The sequence below is a fragment of the Gymnoscopelus braueri genome, assembly GCF_963280865.1.
Source record: "Gymnoscopelus braueri genome assembly, chromosome: 9".
Lineage (NCBI taxonomy): Eukaryota > Metazoa > Chordata > Actinopteri > Myctophiformes > Myctophidae > Gymnoscopelus > Gymnoscopelus braueri.
This window is the reverse complement of record NC_137610.1, coordinates 32,550,489-32,576,175: the sequence shown is the minus strand read 5'-3', so window position 1 is coordinate 32,576,175 and position 25,687 is coordinate 32,550,489. Positions and strand designations below refer to the sequence as shown.

At 43.7% G+C, this 25,687-nt stretch overlaps 1 protein-coding gene across 1 annotated transcript in view; it reads right to left on the bottom strand.

The window, feature by feature from the left end:
- Window positions 1-25,451, bottom strand: part of asz1 (ankyrin repeat, SAM and basic leucine zipper domain containing 1) — a gene marked incomplete at both ends in the record, with an annotated part of 34,970 nt that extends 9,519 nt beyond the window's left edge. The window contains 10 exons of the mRNA XM_080438130.1: window positions 1,563-1,675; window positions 2,323-2,379; window positions 3,574-3,646; window positions 4,417-4,529; window positions 5,793-5,927; window positions 6,195-6,306; window positions 15,930-16,041; window positions 19,795-19,917; window positions 22,000-22,096; window positions 25,356-25,451. Coding sequence (XP_080294256.1) covers window positions 1,563-1,675; window positions 2,323-2,379; window positions 3,574-3,646; window positions 4,417-4,529; window positions 5,793-5,927; window positions 6,195-6,306; window positions 15,930-16,041; window positions 19,795-19,917; window positions 22,000-22,096; window positions 25,356-25,451 — 1,031 coding nt within the window. The remainder of the gene's footprint in view (window positions 1-1,562; window positions 1,676-2,322; window positions 2,380-3,573; window positions 3,647-4,416; window positions 4,530-5,792; window positions 5,928-6,194; window positions 6,307-15,929; window positions 16,042-19,794; window positions 19,918-21,999; window positions 22,097-25,355) is intronic.
- Window positions 25,452-25,687: the final 236 nt, after the last annotated feature.

Genomic DNA, 25,687 nt, shown 5'->3' with positions numbered 1-25,687 from the left:
GGGTGCAGCGGAATGCTTGGCCGGTTGCTTCCAGGCCTGATGAATGACTTCCAGTGGGGGAGGATAGACGGAGCGATACGGGGAGATTGGGGGTGGGGGGGGGGGCACGCGGTTCAGGTGTGTGGCTGACAAGTGTTTGAGATTTTCTCTACTACACTCAAACTCAGCTCTAGCTTTAGCAGGGTGAGAAACCACCATTACAATCCTGATACTCAGAAGTCTATGTTCAGACCAAAGCATTGCAACGATAAAAAAACTCTTTTTATAAGCCTAATTTATACTTCATCGTATGACAGTCGCGTGCAGAAAATAGCCAGTCTACAATCTCAACACGCCAGATCCGGGACACTATGAGCTTGTAGATCTGATATTTTCGGCGCTCGACACAAAAATTAAGCATTACAACGTTGCAGAGAAAAAGCAAGGCAGTCTGCATTACCCCTTGATACCAAATGAAAATAAAGTAGGCTATTGAAGCGCAACTTTGGCCAATACTTTATCGTACAATGACAGTTTTACATTGGCTGCTCAGTCATTTGCCAGCGTGGTTCTTGTGTCTCGAGACACAAAATGCACTGGGTAACTTATGCCAGATTTTTGCATCTTCCTCACAATGGAACAAAGGATTCAGGTTAAAAATGTATAAAATCCAATATTGATGTGCCGGCACATTGATCTTGTCCTTGTACAGTAGCTTCGTCCATTGATCCCAAACAACAGACAGCGGTTTAGAGTTATCACACTTCAACCTCTGGTATTATGACAAGGGTTTGCTGCTCTCCTGGACAGCGCCATATCATACGTAGGCTCATTTAAAAGAGGAAGGTACTGGAGACCTTGGATAGTCTTAAAGATTTTATTAGAGGACAAAAACTGGCGTTTTGGGAGATATGCTGGTAGGGGTCTGGATCAACCAGTAGTACTCGCTTGCATGTCAATCGTGAAAAGAAAAGGCTGTTTTGTCTTCCTAACCTATAATAGAAGACCCTACAGCAGCGATCCCTGCTCTTCAGTACTTTCCTCTTCCATACATCAGCGATGCCCAACCTGTGGGCCAGGGGTCACTGGTGGGCTGTGAGGATATTGCAAGTGGGCCCTCAAATAACTGGCAAAACACAAGATTTATTATATTATTTTTATGTATTTATATATTTATATATATATAGTTAGTCACTGTATTATTTCCTTTACAATGTGTTTTCATTGTGATACCAATGTCAGTTCCATTTATCCAAGTCGGAACACTGTCGATTGATCTGAAAACCATCTGACCCATGGATGGGCCGTGAACGCTTTCGACATTTTCATGTGGGCCCCGATCCAGAAAAGCCCCTGATCTGTAAAATCCTCAGGGTTAATTTAACTCTGAGAGTGTACAAATGGAACCAAATGGACCTGTAAGCGTCCATTTGTACCCTCTCAGAGTTACAGACCCATAAGGGTCCATATTATTCCCAACTATCTAGCTGGGGACTCTCTGGAACGCCTGGAGGTCCCCCGGACCGCACGTTGAGAACCATTGAGTTAGATAATTGATGGTTGTTGACTGGTTGTTTTCCTACCCTCTGTCTATGTTCTGCAGCTGGTTGAGGGTCTCCATGTCCACGCTGTCCAGCTGCATGTCCTGCACAGCGTTCAACACCTTCTGCTGATCCTCTGGATCTGTGATTCCAAGCTGACACAAACACACCAATTCTATATCAAAAGGAGTCTTTTGCCAAGTCCTCATTACAAACAAGAAGGGAGTAGCCAGCGCTTCTGATTTGGGACAGCAAATTAATTATCAATTTAACTCAATTAATCTATTAATCTCTTAACAAGACAAGTTGTAAACATAAAACATGTTAGATAATTTTTACATGATACATCACTAAACCAATGACTCGATTACTAACATTTAATTTTGTCAATCAATCATTATTGAGTCATCCGTTCACCTTTCAACCAACAATTTAGAAATAAATGAGCAGCCGTTTTGCTGTGAATTTTCAATTTAATTCTTGGAGCAGAAATATTACCCAAATAAATTATCTGCCATAACTCACCAGTTGAAAGATAATTTACATGTTTATCTATATAAACATATAAATTAACTTCCAATAGACTTAGAAGGAAAGTAGTGCTATACCAATGTAGCTTTGCCACGAGTGCAGACTAAGGCAACTTCAAAGACAAAAGCCTACTATTTCAGGTGAACCAACTTTAAGTAGTATGACATCAGTAGCTGCCTCTATCGTTTCAGGGTCATTGTGGAGCCTGGTGGAGAGTGAGACAGCTGGCAGACAGACAGACAGACAGACAGACGGACCAGTCACCCTCTACCTTTTGCAGGTCATCCTTCTCCATGGTCAGCAGGTGGCCCCAGGTGATGTCATTATCCTGCAAGCGTGTGTGTGTGTGTGTGTGTGTGTGTGTGTGTGTGTGTGTGTGTGTGTGTGTGTGTGTGTGTGTGTGTGTGTGTGTATATGTATGTGTGTGTGTGTGTGTGTGTGTGTGTGTGTGTGTGTGTGTGTGTGTGTGTGTGTGTGTGTGTGTGTGTGTGTGTGTGCGCGCGTGCGTGCGTGTGTATGCACGTGTATGCAATTGCATGCAAAAAAAGATAGAGAAAACATCACTCAGCATTTACCAAATCAAAACTCCTGCTGCTTATTCCTGACCTGTGCACCTGAGACAGATGTACCTGCATGAGAACATAGAATCTCTCCTCAGCCCGCCACCCAACCTTCATCAATCACATGCCTGCTTTACAGACTCCAGCCGACCCGTGTTTTAATTCAACTTGATCCTCAGGCAGCCACACTGAGTCCATTATGAGCCGCTGAACAAGATATGTAAACTACCTGTTGTGTTTCTGTGCACCACTGCACGTGCATGTCATTTTCACGGGCGTGATGCAGCTGTGCAGTGTAGTATGTCTGGGATTGCTGTACCTTGTACTGTAAGTCACCCATGTGTCTTAACCATTTAAACCCTGTAGCCTACGTTGATCGGAGACCCTCAGGGGTCCATACTCGGTCCCTTCCTTTTTTCCCTCTACACCAAATCTCCACCCAAAATAATCCACACAAAAACTAGCTGAGTTGTAGATCAAAGGTGCACGGTCGTGGATTCCTTCTTCAAGCGAGGTGAAAACATGCAATTTAATTTAATTGTCTCTTATTGTACAGTAGGCTGCTATAGCTGGCATGCCAGTCCCTAGCATCTACTGGTAGAACGGCATTTTTCATAGTAATTGTAATCATTAGGTTTGTTTGTCAGGTCCATATAATATCAGTTGGGGTCGATTCTGTAATATCTTGGAACAAATCAGATCTCAGAACAAATTTCACAGGTCCAATTAGTGCTCGGCTCTATCATTTAAAATAAATGTCAGAACCAATTGATGGGTCCATTAGGGTTCAGGTCTGTCATAAAAAGAAAATGTTGGAAAAAGAATCACGGGTCTATTAGGGTTTGGTCTGTCATTTTGTACCCGTGAAGACCTGGAGTCTAAAACTTTTTTTCTGATTGATTGACTACGTGTATATAAATGTGACTGTGTGTGCACATCTGCGTTTCTGTCTTTCTACTCACGTTCATGATGTCAGCCAGATATTCCAGGTTGAGCCCGTGCAGGAGAAGCTCTATGTCACCCAGCTTGGTTGTACTGAGGAGATCAGAGTTCAGATGCATCACAACCACCACCAGAGCAAATAATAATGTATAAACCTTTCTTCCCACAGAGTTTAAAAAGTTGGAGCTACCGTTCCATGTTATAAATCTACAAGCTCACAACATGTCGCAGCATGACACGTTGTGAGCTTGTAGATCTGCTATTTTTGGCGATTTGTCGTGCGACAAAGTATATGGGACTTATGGTAAGTGGTTAAACGTCTCCACAGTTCATGTAAGAAACAGACGCAACCTAAACTACTGTACCAGCGCCAGAAACGTTAGGAGGAGGGATACTATGACTGTAATTAACCAGAGGTCTCTGGATGGAACTGAACACTTTAGACATGCAGTTTATTGTTGTTTGTGTCGATACTAGGTCTTGGACTTAAGTGCAACTTTGATTCAGACAGTTTATACACATAACTTGACAGACTAAACAGAACTCAGTCAGTCAATTTGACCCTTTCCAGTTCACAAACATGCTTCAAGATTTGTTTGAATGCCTTCTCTCTATAATTCTTTTGTTTTTTTAGAATTCGTTTATGGCATTTGGCATTATTCAGATAGGGTGTAGAGTAGAGACTGGAAACCAAGGGCAGAGAAGGGGAGACATGACAAGAGTCAGATTTAAACTTGGACCCTTGTGACTCACAAGGCAAGCCTCAGTGCCAAGGGTCAGTCCTAACCTGCGACCCCAACATAACGTATTCCTCACGTCCTGCAGAAATGTGAGCTGTGAAAAGGGTTTCTAAGGTTCCTCACCTAGTCTCTTTGGAAGAGCAGAGCTCAGAGTCGCCCTTGATCAACTTGGAGAGGGTTCCCTCATTGGAGCAGGAGACAGAGGTCTGGAGTGCACAGGACAGGATCCTGGCTATCTGTAGACATAAGTTGTTCTTTTAGTCTTTATTTGCGTTTTCCCGCAAGTCATTGTCAACCTTCCCCCAAGTGTACAGTGGTCCCTGTCACTGCCAACCCCCACAGTAGGCCTGGGGGGCCATTCTGTTTGCCGTGAGACAAATCCAGGAGTTCCCTGGGATTTTGTGACAACAACACATTATATGGCAATCCTATTATAAACGCATAAGATCTGTCCGTCTGTAGTTCACGTATCTCGAGAACCGTCTGCCTGGCTTCATTTTGTACATTTCTTTCACAATTTTTCTCAAATCTGGCTAACGATTGGCTATTTTCTTCGTGAATACAGGCGTGCCTTGAGATTTTGACTAGCAGATTGGTGTGCCTTGGGCACAGAAAAATATAAAACCACTGCAACAGAAAACCACATGCCTCCTTTGATAAACTTCTTTTCAGCTGACAGTGTGGAGTTTCACTGTGAGAGCGTAACACATGTTCGCTCCATCTTCACCAGTCCCCCACCCTGCTGAACAGGTGTGAGGAACAACCAGTAGGAGTCGTTAGTGCAGAGCTTTGGACATGATCACTCCCCAGCTTCCCACTAGTCTCCTCAAGGCAGAAGGCACTGCTGCCGGTAATGGAACCTGGGTCTTTGAGGTTTGTGTTTGAGTGCTTTGCCTCTTTATCACCCAAATGATTTTTCACTTTTTCCCCCCCCTTTTAAGATTTAACCACTTACACCCTATATATCTAGTAGACTCACTGGGGTCCCCTAGGGCCCTATAAGCTCTTTTGTTTTGTTTTACACCAAATCTCTTTGCCAATAATATCTACAAAATGTTGTGACAAGTGTTTTTGTTCTGCATTTTCCATCTTTGCCTAAAATAGCCGATCTACAAGCTATAATGCGCCGTGAAGCGTTGTGAGCTTGTTTATCAGCTATTTTTGCCAAATGTTTGCCCCAGAATAAGGACGCTAGGGTTCATTTGGTCACTTTGGTTATCACTGATTATATTTTCGTGCCTTTGTATTTCTTCACGCATTTTAGCATCTGCGTGCACCATGCATTTTAGCATCTGCGTGCACCATGCAAAATGACATGTCAAACACACCCACATGTCCAAAATTGACGTAGGCCTATCACATACTGTATGGTCACATATTATAGGAGAAAATATTTTCTAATGTTATCGATTGTTTAAAATCACACAAAGGAAATCCCTGCTTGGCACGGCAAACCTGTTTAGAGCCAAGCAGACTAGGTCAAGCTGTAATGAAGGTACCTCTGGTTGCTTGTACAGCTTGGCCACCTCATAAGGACTGTTGCCGTCGTAGTTCTTAATGGTCTTGTCTGCTCCCAACTGGATTAGTTTAAGGACAGCCTCATTTTTACCACACTGCACTGCTATGGCCAGGGCCTGAAGGAACACAAAAGAGAAACATATGATTTGAGTGCATGATATAGCTGTTAGATGTGGACATCCTGCTGGAACCAGTATGTCCTCCACTGAATCCTTACCAGTGGCCAATCGACAAAGTTGGTAGCCTATATCTAGTATGAGTTACTGAATATGAGTCACACACACTGGCTGTGTGTGTGTGTGTGTGTGTGTGTGTGTCCAAATATTAGTGCAGAGAAGTAACAAAGAGATGTTAATGTTAATGAAGAGAGAGTAAGGACAGACCGTGAATCCGTTGTTGTCCTGGGCATTGACATCTGCCTCATGGGACACCAGCAGGTTGATGAGTTTAGTGTAGCCATCCCTGGCCGCTAGCATCAGACAGGTCATACCACAGCTGGAGAGGAGAGGGAATGAGAACATGGGCAGAGAAGAGACAGGACGAATAATGAGAGAACAATGCAGAGGAGAACAATACTTTGGATCCACTAGAGGGCGACAGAGACCAAGCTGTGGGTTAAACAGCTGACATGTCCGGCCTTCCGCTCATTATTCTCTTACAGTATCATTTAGGCAGAAATTTACTGGCAACAGAAATAATCAGTATTTTTGGTACTCCAAATACACACTGACTGAACTGTTGAAGACAAGGCATTCAAATTGAAACAAAACAAGGGAGGAGAATAACTATTCTGATCAACATTCCCCAAAATCAACAATCTTCTCTTCCATCAACCAAATTGGATGTTAAGAGGAAAATCCAAAAGCAGCCCGCAAAGTTACCAACCCAGTATCCAAATCCAGGCTAGGGAACCACTGTTTTTTTGGGGTCTTTTTCTGCCTTTATTTGACAGGAAATGGGGTGAGAGATGGGGGGGAAGACACGCAGCAAAGGCCGTCGGGATCGGGAGTCGAACCCGCGACACGCTGTCAGACTGGAATACCAGCCTATGTGGTATGCGACTGGACCGCTAGGCCAGCATGCGCCCGGAACCACTGGTTTTCTGACCTACCAGAACATTAACCACTTAAGCCCTAATATACTTAGTTGACCCGAGTCTGAGGGCTCTATGCTAGGCTATGCCTGTTTTAATCTATACCAAATATCTTATCTAATAATAGCTATTTTCCCCCAATTTTGGCCCCAAGAGAGGGACGAAGATTTATGTGGTTAACTGCATTCACCTCGTCCTCCATGTACCTCTAACTATGTACGCCGGGTACTTTTTATTAAAAGCTTCTAATCAGGGGTTAGTTTGACCTGGAATACCAGGCGAATTTAATTATCTTTGTGATTTTCGAGATTCGAGAAACGCTGCTCTAATAGCTGATGTTAGGCTGTTACACGTCGACATGAAACCTCATTACTTGATGTCAAATCCCCCCCCCCCCCTCCACTCACACAAGTTCCAGAGAAGACAGTGGGTTCGGTTCCAGGAATTTCTCCGACTTCTAGAGCCATGGTTGGAATGTTCGTCAAACATTTTACAGACATTTGCCTCATGGTGATAACATCTCTGATTATAACTAGGGTTAAAATGTGCTTTGTTCACGGTGTGAATATTATAATAAATCCCTGGCTAAAACAAGCCTGACCTTCTTGTTGAGGACTGTACCATGTCATCAAGTGTTGTAAATAACCAGTGAAACAGGTCTACTATATCATCTGGGACTCAAACAGTGGGTAAGAAAACGCCATCAATCTATTAGGTGTGGGAAAGTCCTGAGACCATACGTCAACAGATGGTCTGACGCCATTGATAAATGGGGCACCTGATTGCCTTCCCAGAAATTGTGGCATAAGTGTGTGTATATGTGTGAATCACAGATATAGAGAGAGCAGCACAGAGGAGAGAGAGAGGGGGGGAGATCATGCATCACTTATTTATGGCTATTAATACAAATACTATTCATTTAATTTCACAGAGCATTTGGACACCGGGAAGAAAAGAAACGAACGACAAGGAAAAGGGATATTTTTAGGTTGATTGACAGTGAAAGTCTCGAGGATTACATCCTCAACACATTGTGATGAATCATGTGACCTCGACTCATGTGACCTCGGCAGGTACATAAATAATTCAATCAATGTCCAGGCAGAACTATCACACGAATGTCTGTGACGTATATACCCATTAGTTCCTTCTTCCAAAGATGACTTTGCACCCTGTAAACAGTGGCTTCCTTGTTGACCACATGGAGAGGTGACAGGTTAGTGTCATTCGGGTGTTTTACTGCGCCGTCATACTGTAGCTTCCCAAGGGCTGGTTTCACAGTCTGTTAGTGCACAAGTTCACTCACACCGTACAACTGTGTGTGTGTGTGTGTGTGTGTGTGTGTGTGTGTGTGTGTGTGTGTGTGTGTGTGTGTGTGTGTGTGTGTGTGTGTGTGTGTGTGTGTGTGTGTGTGTGTGTGTGTGTGTGTGTGTGTGTGAGAGAGAGAGAGAGATACAGCATCTCATCACAAGTCTAATTTCAACACTTTTAAAAGTCCATCTCAATATTCTTTGCAGCAACAAGGTACATACCTTAAAAAAAAAACTTAAGAGGAGGCCTGTGTGTGTGTGTGTGTGTGTGAGTGTGAGTGTGAGTGTGAGTGTGTGTTACATTCCCAAGTAGACAGCGTATCAATACACAGATAATCCAGAATAAACAAAGCTCATGGCGTCACAGTGACGAGACCAAAGACCTTGGGAGATCAAACACCTTATTCACAGCTGCTCTACAGCTCTGGAAATTACAAACAAATGTCTGTCCTAGAAAAAGAACTAGTCAGTACTGTCCACAAAAGGACGCATGACGCAAACTGTCGAGAATAAGCTTACGAAAGGTAATGTGAACTAATATTTCATGTCTCAGTTTAACTGAGACACCTTTCCACCTATGGACAGGTAGAAAACTATAGCTAAACTATTGCAGAGTGACCCATTATTTTACCTGGGTTACACCTTCTGATAGGTCTAATGGAATGTTGTCAGACATGAAATAATGACTCATGTAGCCTACCAAACCAGTACATTAGTCCCACTAGTGTTTCAGTATCACGATTTGTGACCATTAAAAATACAGCTTGTATTGACTCAACGTAGAATCAGTGCACACTTTAAGCCAGTTTATGCCCGTCTCTGTTATTAATCTCGGGTATTGTGTTTCCCTTCAAATCATCGTCTAGCCCGGTTGATGTTACACATTCAAAATTTCTCATACATGTGTTGGTAGTTGAACCTCATTTGCTTTCCATTTTTAATAATAATAATTTTACTTGTACTTATTACTTGTGTTCAGCCTATTATCAAAAAACCTTTGAATTGCCATTAATTTAAAAATAAATCTGGAAAGGACAGTCTCAAACAACTTCTGGCAGCTTCCGAAGACGATCCTAAAACCATATTTTTGAAACCTTTTGACAGCACCACAGCAGAGACTGTCACAAACAAACGTTTGGATAAACAGTAAAGTGTCACCAGTGCATCAGTCGATGCGTCATGTGAGGCCACTTGTTCACCATAACGGCACCACAATTATTAATAATTTGAACTGCACGACCCGAATGGAACGAGAGAGTACCGTAACACACACACACCCACACCCCCACACACACACCCACACACACGTTGAAACATGCAAAAAAGCATGCAGAGCTCTTGAACTTGAACTTTCCATCATATAGAACTGGTTTTCCGAATCCATATCTTTTTTATCACCAGCTATTACGTACGTGCAAAGGAAGACAGGCCTATGGTAGTTTCAAAGATATCAAAGACAGATACAATCTTTTCTTTTTCAGGATCTGTGCCATCTATTTAATTTAAGAACATACTTCAGTTTTTCAAAAGAGAAGATAGAAGTGAAAACACAAACATACATACACACTACATAAACACTGCAATACAAGTTTGAAGTGGTCAGTGCCTTGACGACATTTACACTGTTAATACACATTGTGGTTTGTAGAAGCGTGCAGGTTTTGATGCACTAACTTGACACCTTCAGTGTGTCTGTCTACTGCCCTTAAAATCAATGGGTGGATATCTTGATGCAAGCATCCGATGCCTTCTACTTTCTAGGTGTCAGCCCCTTTGTTGAATGCTGATGCTGGGGACTGTTCCGTTTTAGTTTTGTAGGACTTGAGTGCATCATTCAACACCATTATGGGTTGTCATACTGTATCTGGGACTGGTTTACATAATACTTGAGTAACAGTAGGTTGTTCTGTGTCAACTGGTGACCATATTTCCCCTTCTTCCCCTATAACTTGCCGATGCTTCCCCTAGGTGTGTCATGCTACGCCTAATCCACGATTACATTTTAAATTTTAATGTCACGATTCGATTCTCGATTTGTATTTAATTTGAATTATTAGGCCATTGAATTTGTAAAGAAAAACAATTGTTTCTCAGTGAATAACTTTTACCACACCTGCGTGGAATGCACAGATTAACAGCAGCACCTCAGGCTTCCCTTGGACGTCCGCATGTGCGGGAGTGACAATGAAATAGCACTGAAATCACGATACAGCATGTAATTTCGATACTGTATTAAAACGTAATTTTGTATTCATTTTCGATAAGTATCGAGTATCGTGACAGCCTTAGCTTCCCTGTGGCAACATTATACTGTATATACATAGGATGAAATTTCCTTCCATTGTTGCAAACAAAATATAATTATATCTTCTAGTGAAGGCCAACAACCCTAGTGTTTCCAGAGTAGAGTGCAAAGTATTCCAGATGGTCCATGGAGAGGATATTTGAAGGTCTCGGTCATTGGGTTATACACACTACATCAGGTTCTGTGAGGACTGCGCCCCCCCCCCCCCCAACAACAAGCACTGCATTAACAAGGCTTTATTTTTGTTTTTATCTCCACCAGGCTAACAGGCAGGGATTAGGTTTGTTTGAACATACAGCAGGGAGGCTTTATGTCCAGAGAGGGCTAAAGCTGCAAAAAAAGATCTGAAATAGGAGCTGAGGGTAGCCAAGAACAACTACAAGAGGACAGAGGGCAAACCTGAGCATAACATTACTATGGATGTATGGGAGGAGCTGAGGAAAATAACTGGTCACATGCAGTCAAGCTCCACGGCACAAGGCTCCAAGGAATGGGAAAAGTCGCAGCCTCGTTGAACCTCTTCTTCAATAGGTTTGACTCAATGTCCCAAGGGGCCTTGTAGGGCCACCCCTCAGCACCCATAGAATCCCACCCTGCACTCCTCTGCTGCCATACTCCCCCCAGGCTTCACCCATGGCTCTGGGAGCACAGGCATAGGGATGCAATCATCCACCTGCTTCACAGAGCCTATGCACATCTGAAGGACATGGGCAGCACTCAGAGTCATGTTCTTTGACTTCTCCAGTGCCTTCAACCCCAGACAGCCTCTCCTGATGGCCGAAAAGCTGTCAGTCAAGCATGTGGACTGCAACTTCATGGCCTGGAGTACAGACTAACATATCGGCAGGCCTCAAAACATCAGGCCACAGGGCAGCCTGACAGACGATGGTGGTGAGCAACACCGGCAAGACACACTGATGCCCTCTTTAAGAAAGGACAGAGCAAACTGCTCTTTCTGAGTCTTCTCAGGTCCTTGAATGTGTGCAACAGGCTGCTATAGATCTTCTACCAGTCTGTAGTAGTACCAGCCTGATCTCACACAATTTGTATACATTGCACGGACCCAGTGCACATCATTCCGTGCATAGCCGCCTAGAAAACCCGAAAATCCGTGCATATGTACGGCGAGTCCCACGGGGGGGCGTAACCGGTTGCAACCCGGAAGCAGAGCAGTCCCCACTACCAAATTTACGATTCTGTGCCTATCGTTATATAACTCAAACAGCGCTGAGTAGGCTCGTTCGCTTTGGCTCACTCGGTGGTCCCTCACATGGCTCCAGTTCGCTTGAGACTGCACGCCTCCGAAATGGTTTAGTCAATGGAGAGATGCGGGTCAGCTATGCACAGATTTTCAGGTTTTCCAGGTGTCTATGCACGGAATGACAGTCCGTGCAATGTATACGAAGTTGTGTGAGATTGGGTTGGTAGTACAGTAGCTCTTCTTCGCTGTGGTGTGCCCCCAGCACACCACAGCGAAGAAGAGCTAGGGCAACAACGACCAGGATGCAAAGAGGCTGAACAAACTGGTGAGGAAGGCCAGCTCAGTGAGTCCCACTGGACAGTGTGGGAGGCTGGGATCAAATAAGTGTTGGAGGCTGGGATCAAAAAAGACACCACGTTTTTTGGCATCGGACTCGAGTCTGTTGCCAAAAATCTTTGGTGTCTTATTTAATTCCAGCCTCCTTTGAGCCAACTCATTCAGACAAGATGTTATCATTTCCTGGATCAGATCAATTTTGAGTTTTAATGACACCAAGATCATTCAACATGCACTTTTAAATATTAAATCCATAACAAGTACCAATCTGTATTTTCACCTTTATTGGACAGCCTGGACCAACATTTTGAAACCAGACCATTATATTTAAAGAATTCTCATCCTTTGATAGACAGAAAATGAAATTGCTTTGGTTTTGACACGCGCCCTTTGGCTCCTGGTTATCATACCCGTCTCTGGCACAAGCAACAACACCAGTATCAGCACAACTTTATCAGCTTATGTTTCACCACTTTCAACCTGGTGCGCCCAATTAAAAAAAAAGAATAGCCACAACTACAAGCTCACAAAGCGTCACATCATGATTTGTGAGTTTGTATGCTATTTCTTTAAATGGGGCTAAAGAGGTTAATGCAGTAAATGATAGCAGGGTGTAACATTGAGCAGGAAACAATCACGGGGGCCTTTTTGATATGATCCAACACACACATCAGTCTGAAAGACAACTGGACCAGAGTGGACCAGCACAAACAGTCCAAAGGGGGACAAAGACAGACCGTATGAGTGGTAAAGCCCACATCTTGCTCCTCCCTCCCCAGGATGGCGATATGACACGGAGCGCTCGTTTATGCTGGGCTGGAGGGACACGCAGCTGGTGTTAATTGCTGGTTTGATACGCATACGCAAAACGGACATGGAGTGAGTTTATTCTGTGAGCCCACATTCACCCCTGTCCTCCTTTGCTCTCATCTGACAGCCACGATCGTACGTACACCCCCCCCCCCACACACACACACACACACACACACACTACCCACACACATATACACACCTCGTCCCTTATCCACCTCTGCCTCTCGTTAACTGTTCTTCAAATATTTTGTCTAGAGAGGAAACAATCAATTTCCTACCACCACACAGTGTGTGTGTGTGTGTGGTCAGGCAGTAAGAGAGTATGAGAGGGCTAAAACACTAAAACACAGAACCGGGGGGGGGGGTACTCATTCCTTGGCCTGACAGAGGAGACATCCGCAGACGTCAATAGAGGGCCCAACTCCATTCAACTTACTTGCAATTAAAATATATTCTAAAATGAGGTTTGCGAGACCAATACACCTATTAAAATCTCTTAATCTGTATGCCATGTATTTTCCTCTACATTGTTAAATCCTGAGCATTAATTTAGCTCAGGAAGCATAACAATTTACCCTTAAAGGGTTCATTGTTTACACACTTGGAGTTAAATTAACACATCCAGTATTTTACAGTGCACACATTTTGTATTCGCTTCCCTTTCAACCCCATCATAGACACGGCAGAGTTGTATTTGACTGACCAAATACACAAATGTCCCCGACAATGACAAATAGAATTTTTAAATGGTAGATAAATGTTCCTGCTTCTTTGAGTAGTTATTCGTTGCTCTGTGCTATCTGGGTCATTGTCAATGTAAAGTAAAGTAAGCAGTAATGCGGCAAAGGTAGACGATCTACAAGCTCACAATGTGATGCAACACAAAATCCTACTGTACAATTAAGTAAGGGGCCGTGTCCACCAAGACGTTTTTTCCTGAGCGAAGCGTATGTTTTGAATTGTTTACAACAGGAGCGCCGGGTTTTTGGAAACTCCAGCAGCGTGACGAGCGTTTATTTTGCGCTCGCCCGTTCACGTCACGTGTGCAGTTTTTATTCGCTTGCTGAGAGCTGAAATATATTTTCAACTCGGGCATTTAAACGTGTTTTTAGGCGAGCGCCTTGGGGTTTTCGGCTGGGAAAAACATGCCTCAGTGGACTGGACACGGAAACTGTCACACATGCATGAATTAAATATTGGCATGCCGTAGGCTGCTTGAGTCATTATTTCATGACAACATTCAAGTTGAACTATCAGAAGGTGTAAAGGTCCTTTCACACAGCAAGCGGCCAACGCGCCTATGTAATTTATTTTCAATGAGAGGCGGGCGATTATTGGGACGCGTGGAGAAGTTGAGGGGCGGTGAGGCAGGCGGGCGCGGCCCCGTGAAATTCTCGTGCGCGTGCTCGTTTGTGCACGCGTGCGCGGGCGGCAAGAGCTGGATTATGATGAGCTTTTCTTTTCACCGCACCGCGCAGGAGGAAAAAAACAACAATGATCGCGGCGCGATCACCGCTGATCCGAGCGGTACCGCCCGCGTGAACCGATTGCCGTGTGTTAAGACCTTAACTCAGGTAAAATAATGGTTACTCTACAGTCGATCTGTCCAAAATCAAAAAATATATATATATTACCTAAACTTGTTCTTGACCATCTGTGACAGGTTCACTGTTGTGGTACCCAGTTCTTACATTACATGCATTGTGCACCATTTTCTATGCAAAAATATAATACAAATTATGCTCTTTATATTTTTAAAGACGCATCGTAAATCAGGCTTAACAATAGTGGCGCCAAGGTCTATGTACAACTTTATTATCTTACTCGGAGAAATGTGTTGTGTAGCCACAGTAGAGACCTTGCCGTGTTTCTGCCCTGCTATATTTGAGTGCACCCACCCCCTGTAAACTCCAGTGTGTTTATTTGTCTGCCTGTTACCAGCCTGTACAGTACATGCACATGCCATAACAGGACGTTCCAACCAAAACGGCCAAATATACACACACCGTATGTAGCGCTGTGGTGAGCAATGCAACCACATGGCTCCCAAACATAACGGAAACCATCTTGAGAAATATGATACAGCATTTGATCATCATCTTTCCTTGCTCTGTCCAAAACTCACACAAATCGTTGCACAGTATCTCTGGAGTCATGTGATTAAGATGTATCAGTCAGATTTGAAAGATTCCATTACAATTGGCTATAACTGCCTTCCAAAGATTGCAGGCCCTGGGTAGGCAACCCGGCCTGGCTAAGACCTGTGCTCAGAAGATATTCTGTAAACACTGTATGCAACACCATGTGTGATCAACCAAAAATAATATGCTTATAGCTATGGAAGTTGAGCAGCCGTTTTGATCGTTATGATGCAAAAATAAGCAAATACAGCACAGTGTAATTTGACTGTGCAGTTCTGCGGAAAACATGAGCAAGTCATGGAAGACATAATACTCTGCAGCTCTGCCTGCAGTGTGCATAGTCATTGATTACCATGGAAGCGTTTTGAAACTGGAAGCGCTCCACATTATCTCCACATACAGCACATTCATTGATTTGATGCGAGCATGTTAAAAGTGGATCACTCTGCGTTCCTCATGGCAAAACTCATTATTACCGGAGTTCAATGTGTTCTGGGAAGAATTTGCACCAGTGTAAAGATGTTCCAACTGCGACATTGCCGACAAGCAGAGACATTTGGAGGGGCCGTCTTGAATGATACAAGAGTTGTAAATAAGTAATAATTAAGAAATATGGAATGTACAAGTGTGATTATTTATTTTTTAAACCAAGAGCACATTTAATTCCCAGCTGTTGTTTTGATGCAGACATTTGACGATGGCCCCCTACAGTGAATTGTCATTGTCATTGATCAAGATGTATCACTTAGATTTGTCATATTCCATTCAAATTGGCTACAACTGCCTTCCAAAGTTTGAGGGCCCTGGCTAGGCAACCCGGCCTGGCAGAGACCTGCACTCAGAGGAACCCACTTTTCTAGTTTTAATATATAGCTATTCCTTGCTGCTGAATTGACCCAATTTTCCTTTCAGCGCTCACCTGTTCTGTAAGTTGGGATCTGCATTCCTGGACAGCAGCAGCTCGACACACTGGGTGATTTTGTCCTCACTGGCTGATGCTGTGCAGGCAGCCATTAGCACCGTGTACCCGTCTATGGACAATAGAACCACCATCATTAACCACTTTCAAAACATTCTAACATTTTCAAAAAGTAGTTATTAAATAAATATAAAACTTGTAGATTGGCTTATTTTGCCACACAACATCGTCATTTGACAAAGTATAAATAGGGCCTAAATGGTAAATAATAAAATAAAAATAGACCAAAACAATACAACATTAAGTTGCTTTTCCTTTTAAAATGCTCTAAATACAAGCAAGTGGACAGTGACTGAGGCTTTTTTAGAATTCCTACTATCAAAACGATTAACAGAAGCTACTTTTCCACTACTTCATTTCTCATTCTTTATGCCCTCTCTGTTAAGCCATCACTTCTGACATTACCATATGCATTTTTCTCACTAACATTACATTAGGAAAGTAGCAATGGATACTGCACAGCGGAAGCACAGGAGAGAGGCCCCTTATGGCACTGGACCCCAGGTACATGTGGCCTTCAACACTACGCTATCCCAGAATAGAAAATACCTGGCTTTTGTTATGAGAAAGCAGGGTGTGACATCACATTAAAACCAAGAATAGTAAGGAATCTGGATGAGGGTCCTGTTGATGGAGCTGGGTGGAGGTTTATCTACAAGAAGGAACTATGGTAGTTTTTGGAGCTGACCGACTTCAGAGAAGTACCCTTCTTATCTGGAAGCTGATAAGAGAGATGTCTAACCGCTTAATTGCAGTTTCGTTACGGCAGTGACCAAATTCCCAAACGTGTGCATGTGTGTAGTACATGTAATGAGTGTGTGCGTGAGTGCGTGCGTGCGTGCGCGCACATGTGCGTGTGTGTACGCACGCATCCACGGCTAACTTGTGTCTTGTGAGTACTTCTCTATGTGTTGGCTTACATTAACATGTTCCTGTGTCTACATCTGAAGATTTTTGCATACGTGTGTGTGTGTGTCACTGTGTGTGTGTGTGTGTGTGTGTGGTGGCCTGAGGTAAACAAACATGGCCACCCTCACGTCGGTGGGTGCAGAAGAATGACGACAGTCTGGAGTTCTGTGTATCTTATCAATCACTCATGCATTCCTCCACTCAGCCCCCAGCTCAGGCTCTGCACAACACGATTAGGAAGTGACTGAATGCTGCTCTGCCGTTTAATTGTTTCCTTTGCCAGCCTCCAGCAGAAGACGGGGACACCATGTGTATGCAGTCAGCCAGAGATGCACACTCACGCACACACGTTTTGGGGTTTGATGCTGATCGCACACGTTTTTGGGTTCAATGCTGATCTCGATTTTCAGAGTACCCGTTGTACACGTCTGTCTGTGTCGCTTTTGTGCCCATATATGGAGATCTCCGTATCTGTCTGTCTAGTGTCTACTGTCTACCTGTGTCCCTTTAATGCCCTTATGGAGATCTGTGATGTCATTACATGCCCATACCCTGTAAATTGGCATGCCCATATATAGGGCACATTGGTTGGATCGTGGTTCTGGACAACTGGATATCGATATACGTATGCCCAGATATGGACATATCGGTCCGATCGGCAGTTCTACACAACCGCATATGCGGTTGGTTGTCTAGAACAACGGCAGGCACCGAACTCCCTCAAGTCCTTGCCGATGCGCGCGCCAAGTTTGAAGTCAGTCGGTCCAATATATGCACATTTCCGTATGGGCATAGCGGTCTGGTCTATGGCTCTGGACAACCGGATCTCCATATATGCTTTTTTTATTACCTTAGTAAACCTCTTCATAAAGACAATGATTTCAAATGCTTGTTTCAAGTCTTCTTTCACGGCACGATTTTGAAAATTATGGTCCAATTAATTTAAAGTTATGCTTTCGAGGCGTGGCAACATTGTGATTTACAAGACAAGGATACCGGGGTTCTACTGAGTGAAAAACCCTCGCTCCCCTTCCCACCCAATAGTATCCGTTTCCGGTTGCACTCGCAGCCATTTTTCGATAAACTAGAGGCTTTAAAACGGGTCTTTAGAAACAAATGGGTGACGTGACGTCACAGTCCCTTCGTCTATATTTTTTAATAGTCTATGGTTAAAAGTGGTAAAAAAATCTGGACACATCGGCTGCATAATTGCATAATTGCCAATACCCATGTCGCCAAAGACCGACACATCAGTCTGGCTCTGTTCACAAGGGGCCTCTGAGCACATTAATTCCCTAACCCCAATTTTAACCAATTTTAGCCCTAAACTAAAAGCAGATCCTTGTAGAAGTTAGGGCCAACAATGTCTTCACTTTGATGGAAGTTTTGGGAAAGAGTTGGACACAGTCTCTGGAGGTGAAGCAATTGTAGTACATTCCCTCCAATTGTAATACATTGCCTATGGCAATCAAAAATGTCCAGCAAAATTTACCCAGAATAGTATTTCGTCTGGGAATTCATCGCCGAACTGTACAGCAATGTCGCTTGGGAATATTTTGGTTCAAGATAATGTGTTGAGAAATACTTAGTAACCAAAGCAAATTACTTGCCCTGAGTACAAGCAATGAACCACTTTCAACCAGGCGTCCCTATTCTGGGCATGTCATTATCGGTTAATATTTTCGGAAGACTTCCAAAAATGTAAAACGTTTTCATAAAATGTCAAAGTTTTCAAAAACAGCAGATCTACCAGCTCACAACACGTCGTGATGTGATGCGTTGTGAGCTTGAAGATTGGCTATTTTAGCTATTCGTCGTACGATGAAGTACAACACATGGGGCTGCAAACCTTGCTCTACGTTTGTTCCCGAGATGTGGCCGACTATGTCGTTTTGACATCGATCTTGACCTTTGAGTCCAAGAAGGTAATCAACTCTTTGGGGCAGCCTACTGATCATTCGCACACATTTTCATGAAAATTCTCCCCATCTGTTCTGGAGTTTTGTTCAAACAGACAGACACACAAGCGTGCGCACAGAAGTGATTACAATACGCTGCCACGCATGCATGCGGGCAGGGTAATAATAAAGTGGTACTGAACAGACACAGGCCGTAACTCCTCTGCATGCTAATGTTCCTTACATTAACTGGGTCCAACAGATGCCTTCAATTTCTCAGCTGTGAGACAGCACGTCGTGTTGGGTGGGGGCGGGGGAGTCAACTGAAAACAAACCGGCGGATTAGCGGCATTCTTTTGAGAGAGTTCCTCTTTGACGTCATCAACATTAAGTAATGGCAGATGAAGCGTAGCGTCGTGACACCTGATTGGTCCGCGGAACTTTGGCCGCGCCAGGTGAGGAAATTGAAAGAAGGTGTGTCGACTAAGAGGAGGGAGTGGAGTGAAACCCACAATGCAATGGGGACCAGTGGAGGATTAGATATGACCGTTTGATATGATATCAGACCCTGGAAGGATCCAACGTGATGCGGTTGTTGCGTAATCTGTCCTAGATTCTATTAAGTCCTGTGCCCATGTCACTGCATCTATCCCTCACTCACGTACACAGTAAAATTCAAATTTAACCAAATGGTTGCATTTGCACACTCAGAGTTAAATTATTATACAGATTTTACTGTGTAGTGAGGTGCTGGGTGGGTGGACATGAAAAACAATATTTTAAGGACGGTATTAATTTCTAATTATTTAAATAGGACATTAGGTTATGTCCTTTAAAATGAATTCCAAATTATATTATTCCGTACGTTGTACAGAAATTATATTATGGTGCAAATATAACATACTGACATACTCTGGGTGTTGCTTAAAGTCATTTGGAGGGGGGTGGGGGGGGTGTCAACACTTTCCATTTGGGGGATTTGATCATTTTTAACTTACTTTTGTTGAAGTTAGAGTTGGCTCCTCTGTCCAAAAGCAGCTTGGCCATGTCAACATTAGCCACATGGAGGGAACACATCAGTGGAGTCCACTCTAAACCAACCTTGGTCTCCACGCCCATACCTGTACAAAACAAAAACAGTTAATGTTGGTCAATGCATCTACAGTATGCAGTGGTGGAAAGTAACTAAGTACATTTACTTAAGTACTGTACTTGAGTACAATTTTGAGGTATTTCTACTTGAGTATTTCCAATTTCCAATACTTTTACTTCTACTCCACTACATCTCAGAGGCAAATATTGTACTTTTACTCCATTACAATTACTTGAAAACTTTAGTTACTAGTTACTTTTCAGATATAAATTATGATATTATGAAACATACATTAACCACTTTAGCCCTATTTCATACATAGGCTATTTGAAAATAGCAGATCTACAAGCTCACTTAGAGATCGTAGATCTGCTATTTTGATGACCAATACTTTTGTACTTTTACTCAAGTAAATTTAGAATTCTGGACTTTTACTTGTAACAGAGTATTTCTATATTGCAGTATTGATACTTTTACTTAAGTAAAGAATTTGAGTACTTTTTCCACCACTGACAGTATGGTGCATCTTTTGGGAGAGTGTTTGGCATGTAAAATCACTTGTAATTGCGTTAAGACTTATTCATGACTTTTTATGCACTTATTCAGTGGTTCTCAACGTGGGGCCCGGGGACCTCCAGGGGTCCTTGAGGAGGTTCCAGGGGGTCCCCAGATAAATTAGCGAGAGTAAGGAACCAATTGGAAACTCAATTTGTACACTAGAGGTTAAATTAACACTAAGCATGTTACAGTGTATATTGCAGAGATCAAAATCATATCAAATAGGGCTCTGTGGCCTAATACTTATAACAACCTTGAAATTAAAAAAGGTTGAGAATGTATTATCAACTGCATTTGGGATAAGCCAAAACAACATTTTTAACGCAGAAATACTCCGTTACCAGTAAAAGTCCGGTATTCAAAATGTACTTGAGTAAAAGTACAAAAGTATTGGCATCAAAATGTACTTAATGTACCAAAAGTAAAAAGTACCCATTGTGCAGAATGTCCCGTTTCACAAGTCTTCAAAATGTATAAAATTCTTTTGAAAATAGACTATCTACATTCTACAAGCTCACAACGCTGTGAGCTTGTAGATCTGCTATTTTCAAATAGCCGAAGTATATAGGGATAAAGTGGTTAATGTATGTTTTGTAATAATAATAAAAATCTACAAAGTAACTAAAGTTTTCAAATAATTGTAGTGGAGTAAAAAGGACAATATTTGCCTCTGAGACGTAGTGGAGTGGAAGTAAAAGTATTAAAGTATCTGGCATTAAAACTGTGTTAATTTCTATCGAATATCGTAATTAAATACAATGAGATTGAGATAACAGTTAAGTTTTGTTTCTACAGTATGTGTCCAGTCTTAGAAAAGTTGTCTTAAGGTGGCTCACGGTGGCTGAGTATGACAGAGACTCTTGTCTGTCTGTCAGACGGACCCCATGTATTTCCAGGATAACAAGAGATAACACTCGCAGAAAGGTTGTTATTTTGAGAGAGAAATGTCCCGCAATATGAATACATTTTGACATGTTTTATTTTGATGGTAACTGTTGTATAATCGGCAATCGCAATATTACACTCGAGGGTGGTGTGCTATATCGTATTATTGACACAATGCTTCCTTATTTATAAATGTCGTCAGACTCCAATATGGCGACCAGGAACTACGTTATTCTGGGCTAGTCTCCACCCTATGCCTGTTCCCTATTCACCTGTTTCCTAGGCTGTGTTTTCAACTTCCTGTCGATTTCATTGGATATCATTGGTCATCTGACCAGTTTCATTGGATTTCATTGGATCAAATCGACAGGAAGTGGAAAACACACAGCCTAGGAAACAGGTGAATAGAGGGAAATGATATGGGTGGATTGGGTACAAAAATGATATATTGTTTTGTTATGTAAACACAAGGCAAAGTTACTTAGGTACTTGGCCCCTTTCGGAACCATGCATAGCTTTTTATGTAATTCCCAAATACAAAAAAGGTATACAGGGTTCCGAAAGGGGCTACATAGATTAGGTACTATGACATAGATTAGGTACTATGCCATTAACTTCTTTAATACCAGCCAATGTGCCATGACTCCAACAGAAGATATAAGCCTACCATTTTCCAACAGCTCTTCAACAGTTTGAACATTTCCATCAGTAATGGCTCTTTTCAATTTAGAAATGTCGTCTTCTGCAATCGGCACGACTTTTCCCTGTGGGGAGAGAAACAGAAGTTAACAGTAATACATCCATAACTAGTACATTTTCTTTTCTTTCTCTTAAATTTTATCCCACGATTTTGCAACCTTTTTTTTTTCACCCGGTGCCAATTTTCTAAGTTATCCTGGGCGCTGCACTCCCCCCACCAGCCTGGGGAGCCCAGAGCCAAGCTCATGCCTCCCCTTCAATGTATGAGAGCCAACTGACCTTCTTGTCACCTGACAGGGGGGAGTTTCCCTGGTAGGACGTAGCGTGTGGAAGGAACACGTTATTCCAACCAGTTCCCCGGCTGTCATGGGGGAGGCGGTATAGCGACCAGGAATACTACATGTTTTTGTGAGGGTATCAACTACCCCAGGAGACACAGGGAGAACATGCAAACTCCACACAGAGTAGGCCAACCCCACGTAGGGTATGGGTGCTGATGATGCGGAGGAGAAGACACGCCCCCAGCGCCCACAGTGTCCCCGGCGGGAATCTAACCCAGGACCTTCTAGCTGTGAGGCGACAGCGCTACCGACTGCGCCACAGTGCCCCTACCAGTACATTTTTAGGCAAGCGACGCCGTCGTACGACGGATTTGCGGCGAGGAGCAGGTATCGGGGCTTGAGGTGCCTCCACTGGGAGCCATACCTTCCTAGTCCCGTCCTCCTCCTTGTTTGGCTCCCGTCTGGGTGTCATCACCGTCATGGCTGCGAGTCCTTTCTCCATCGAAGGGGGGGTGTCGAGCTCAGCCTCCATCATCCCGTCGCCGTCTAGGTGTTTTGGTGAGGAAATGGTGGTGGTGAGAGGTCCTTCCCCGGGCGTGTGGTCCGACATGCCGCTCGTCATGGGAATAGCCTGCTCCGCCACCCTTTTGGGCCTGGCCCCGCTAGGGTCATTGAACGGGTCTGCCGTGGGTGTGTGTGGCTCGGCCGGGTCTGGTGCCCGGACCGTCTCCACCCCAGGCGTGGGGGGCGCTGTGGTTGGTGTTGTAGGCTGCTCCGCTGGTGGTTCCGTGTCGTAGGTTGGGGGAAGGATGTCTTCCTCTACCACGTCAGCCTCGGGCCTGGAGGGTTGTAAATCTCCGGGCTCGTCCTCCACCGAAGCGACCGCAATGGGCTCTTCCGCGGGCGGGTTTGGTGCGACTGCGGGTGTTCTGTCGAACTTTCTCACCCGTTTCTTGAGGAACCTGCGCGTGGTCTTTCCGCATGCCCAGCAGAATGCCGACCCCTCTTCCAGTCCGCGGACCGCGTGCCTCTTCCCCAGGCATAAGAAACAGAGGCTGTGTCTGTCATACCCCGGCATTTTGTTGCCACAGATCTTACAATCCTTCAGCGAGACTGGGGCCTTCCTGGTCCTGGCCCGGTGTCTTGAAGGTGCAGGGGCCATGCTCGTATATGGCCAGGGCCAGGGACGGATTATGGCTTGTGCACGTGCACAGGGGCCCTCGAGCCAAGGGGGCCCTGGCACTGCCACCTGAAAATCAACATTTTGATTAGTCACTCAGTCGGAGACCCCTCGGCCCATTTCATCTACTTCCACTAGGCAGATGTCAAAATAAAACCTGTGTTGTCTAATGACATTACAAGGTTCCAAATGTGTAAAATAAAATACTCTTATTTTGAAAGCCTCCCAGTTGTAGGAGGAAATCAGATGTCTATTATAGCCATTTGACAAACAAAACAATGGACCTGGATTAAACACAATCATTTGGCAAAACTTGATATTACCGATAAGAAAACCATGTGCTTGTGACTTACACAATGTAGACACTTTGGAAGTGTGTTCTCTCTTTCAACCTCAGCTCCGTGGCAGCAGTTAGTCTAATTAACTCATCTGGTTAACTTACAGTAGCCTAGACTTGTGCTCAGAACTACTGTAAACAATCTGCTGCGGGGGCCCGTGGTGATTTTGTGCACAGGCCCATTTTCACTTTAATCCGTCCATGGCGAGGGTCCGCTGAGATGCGTGGAAGAAACTAACAGCGGGTCCACCGTCTCCATCTGACCACCCCACTACACGGAGCGGCCTCGCCGCCCCGCCGAATCGACCTCTGAAGGGTCTGGAAGTGGTGAGGTCACGGCGGGAATTTTTTCAGTCGCTTGCGGAGGAACCTCATGTCCGTGTCTCCGCAGACCGGATAGAAGTCCGCCCCCTCGAGCAGCCCCCGCTGCGCGTGTTTGAGGCCCAGACACACTGGGAGTGCCTGTCGAACCCCGACATCAGGCGATAGCACCTTTCACAGAGCTTCTGTGGAGGGGTGACGCCATTGGATCGGGTCCTAAACCTGGTCCCGGACACCATGCTCCTTAGTTCGGCCTCTGGGGCGCTTACTAGGGCGTGGGTGGGAGGTGAGGTTGGCTTCTACGTGGAACGCGACGAAAAAGCGAATTGGAGTTACGGATACGCCTCTGACTAATATACTGAGGAGGGTGGGACCTCCTGTCAGGGAGCGATTAGAGTCCAGCCAATAGGACTGTCTGGAGTTTATCAAGTAACGCTTCTGTGAGAATGCCAGAAGGTGCTCTCCCATAGTGATACATTGAGTGAACAATATAGACATAGAACTGCAATGTAGAAATACTCTGTTACAAGTAATAGTCCAGATGTACTTGAGTAAAAGTACAAAGCATCAAAATATAGCCTACTACCAAAAGTATAAGTACTCGTTATGCACGATATCCCATTTCACATGTTTCCAAATGTATAACAATCCTTTGAAAATAGCAGATATACAAGCTCACAACGGTGTGAGCTTGTAGATCTGCCATTTTCAAATGGCCTAAATGTATATAGGGCTTAAGTGGTTAATGTATGTTTTGTAATAATAATCAAAATGTACAGAGTAACTAGTAACTTAAGTTTTCAAATAATTGTAGTGAAGTAAAAGTATAATATTTGCCTCTGAGATGTAGTGGAGTACAAGTAAAAGTACTGAACATTGGAAATACTCCAGTAAAGTTTTTAAAAAATGCTCAAAACTGTACTTAAGTACAGACTAGTACTTGAGTAAATGTACTTAGTTACATTACACCACTGCGTACGACGGAGCATAACCTACACAAACTCCAATACTAATTGAGTCAAGCAGCCTAATATTGTTGTACAGGCTCAGTAGAATGCACTTTGCATTGAATATCAGTTACTAAAGCCAACTTCAGTTATGCTGCACTTAAGATAACGCTAAACTACTGCTAGAATAATTCGGGTTCAGGGCCGCGATCTTCATGAGGTGACAAATACATAATAATAATTGAAAACATTATTTACACGAGTTTTAGACTTTGACGCTGTAATATCCCACTCCTCGTCACTGTAGTCGCTCTCATCTCCGCCGGGGAACGCATGATCAAGTCTGCTGCTCATCGTGGAAATCCTTTAGAAAATTGGTACACTTAATTGGTACAGTTAAGTTGGATCCTATGCAATTCAGTGACTCAAGAGGTCACTGTTTCGCAATTTCGGCAAATTCCCCCGGCCCATAAACTTGTAAACTCAGGTCGTTGCATCAGATTATTGCTGAGAAATTGTGTTTTAAAAAGGTAATCAAAAGTATTTGTAGTCTTTTGATTCTCACCTCTAACAACTGAAACGTGTTGGCA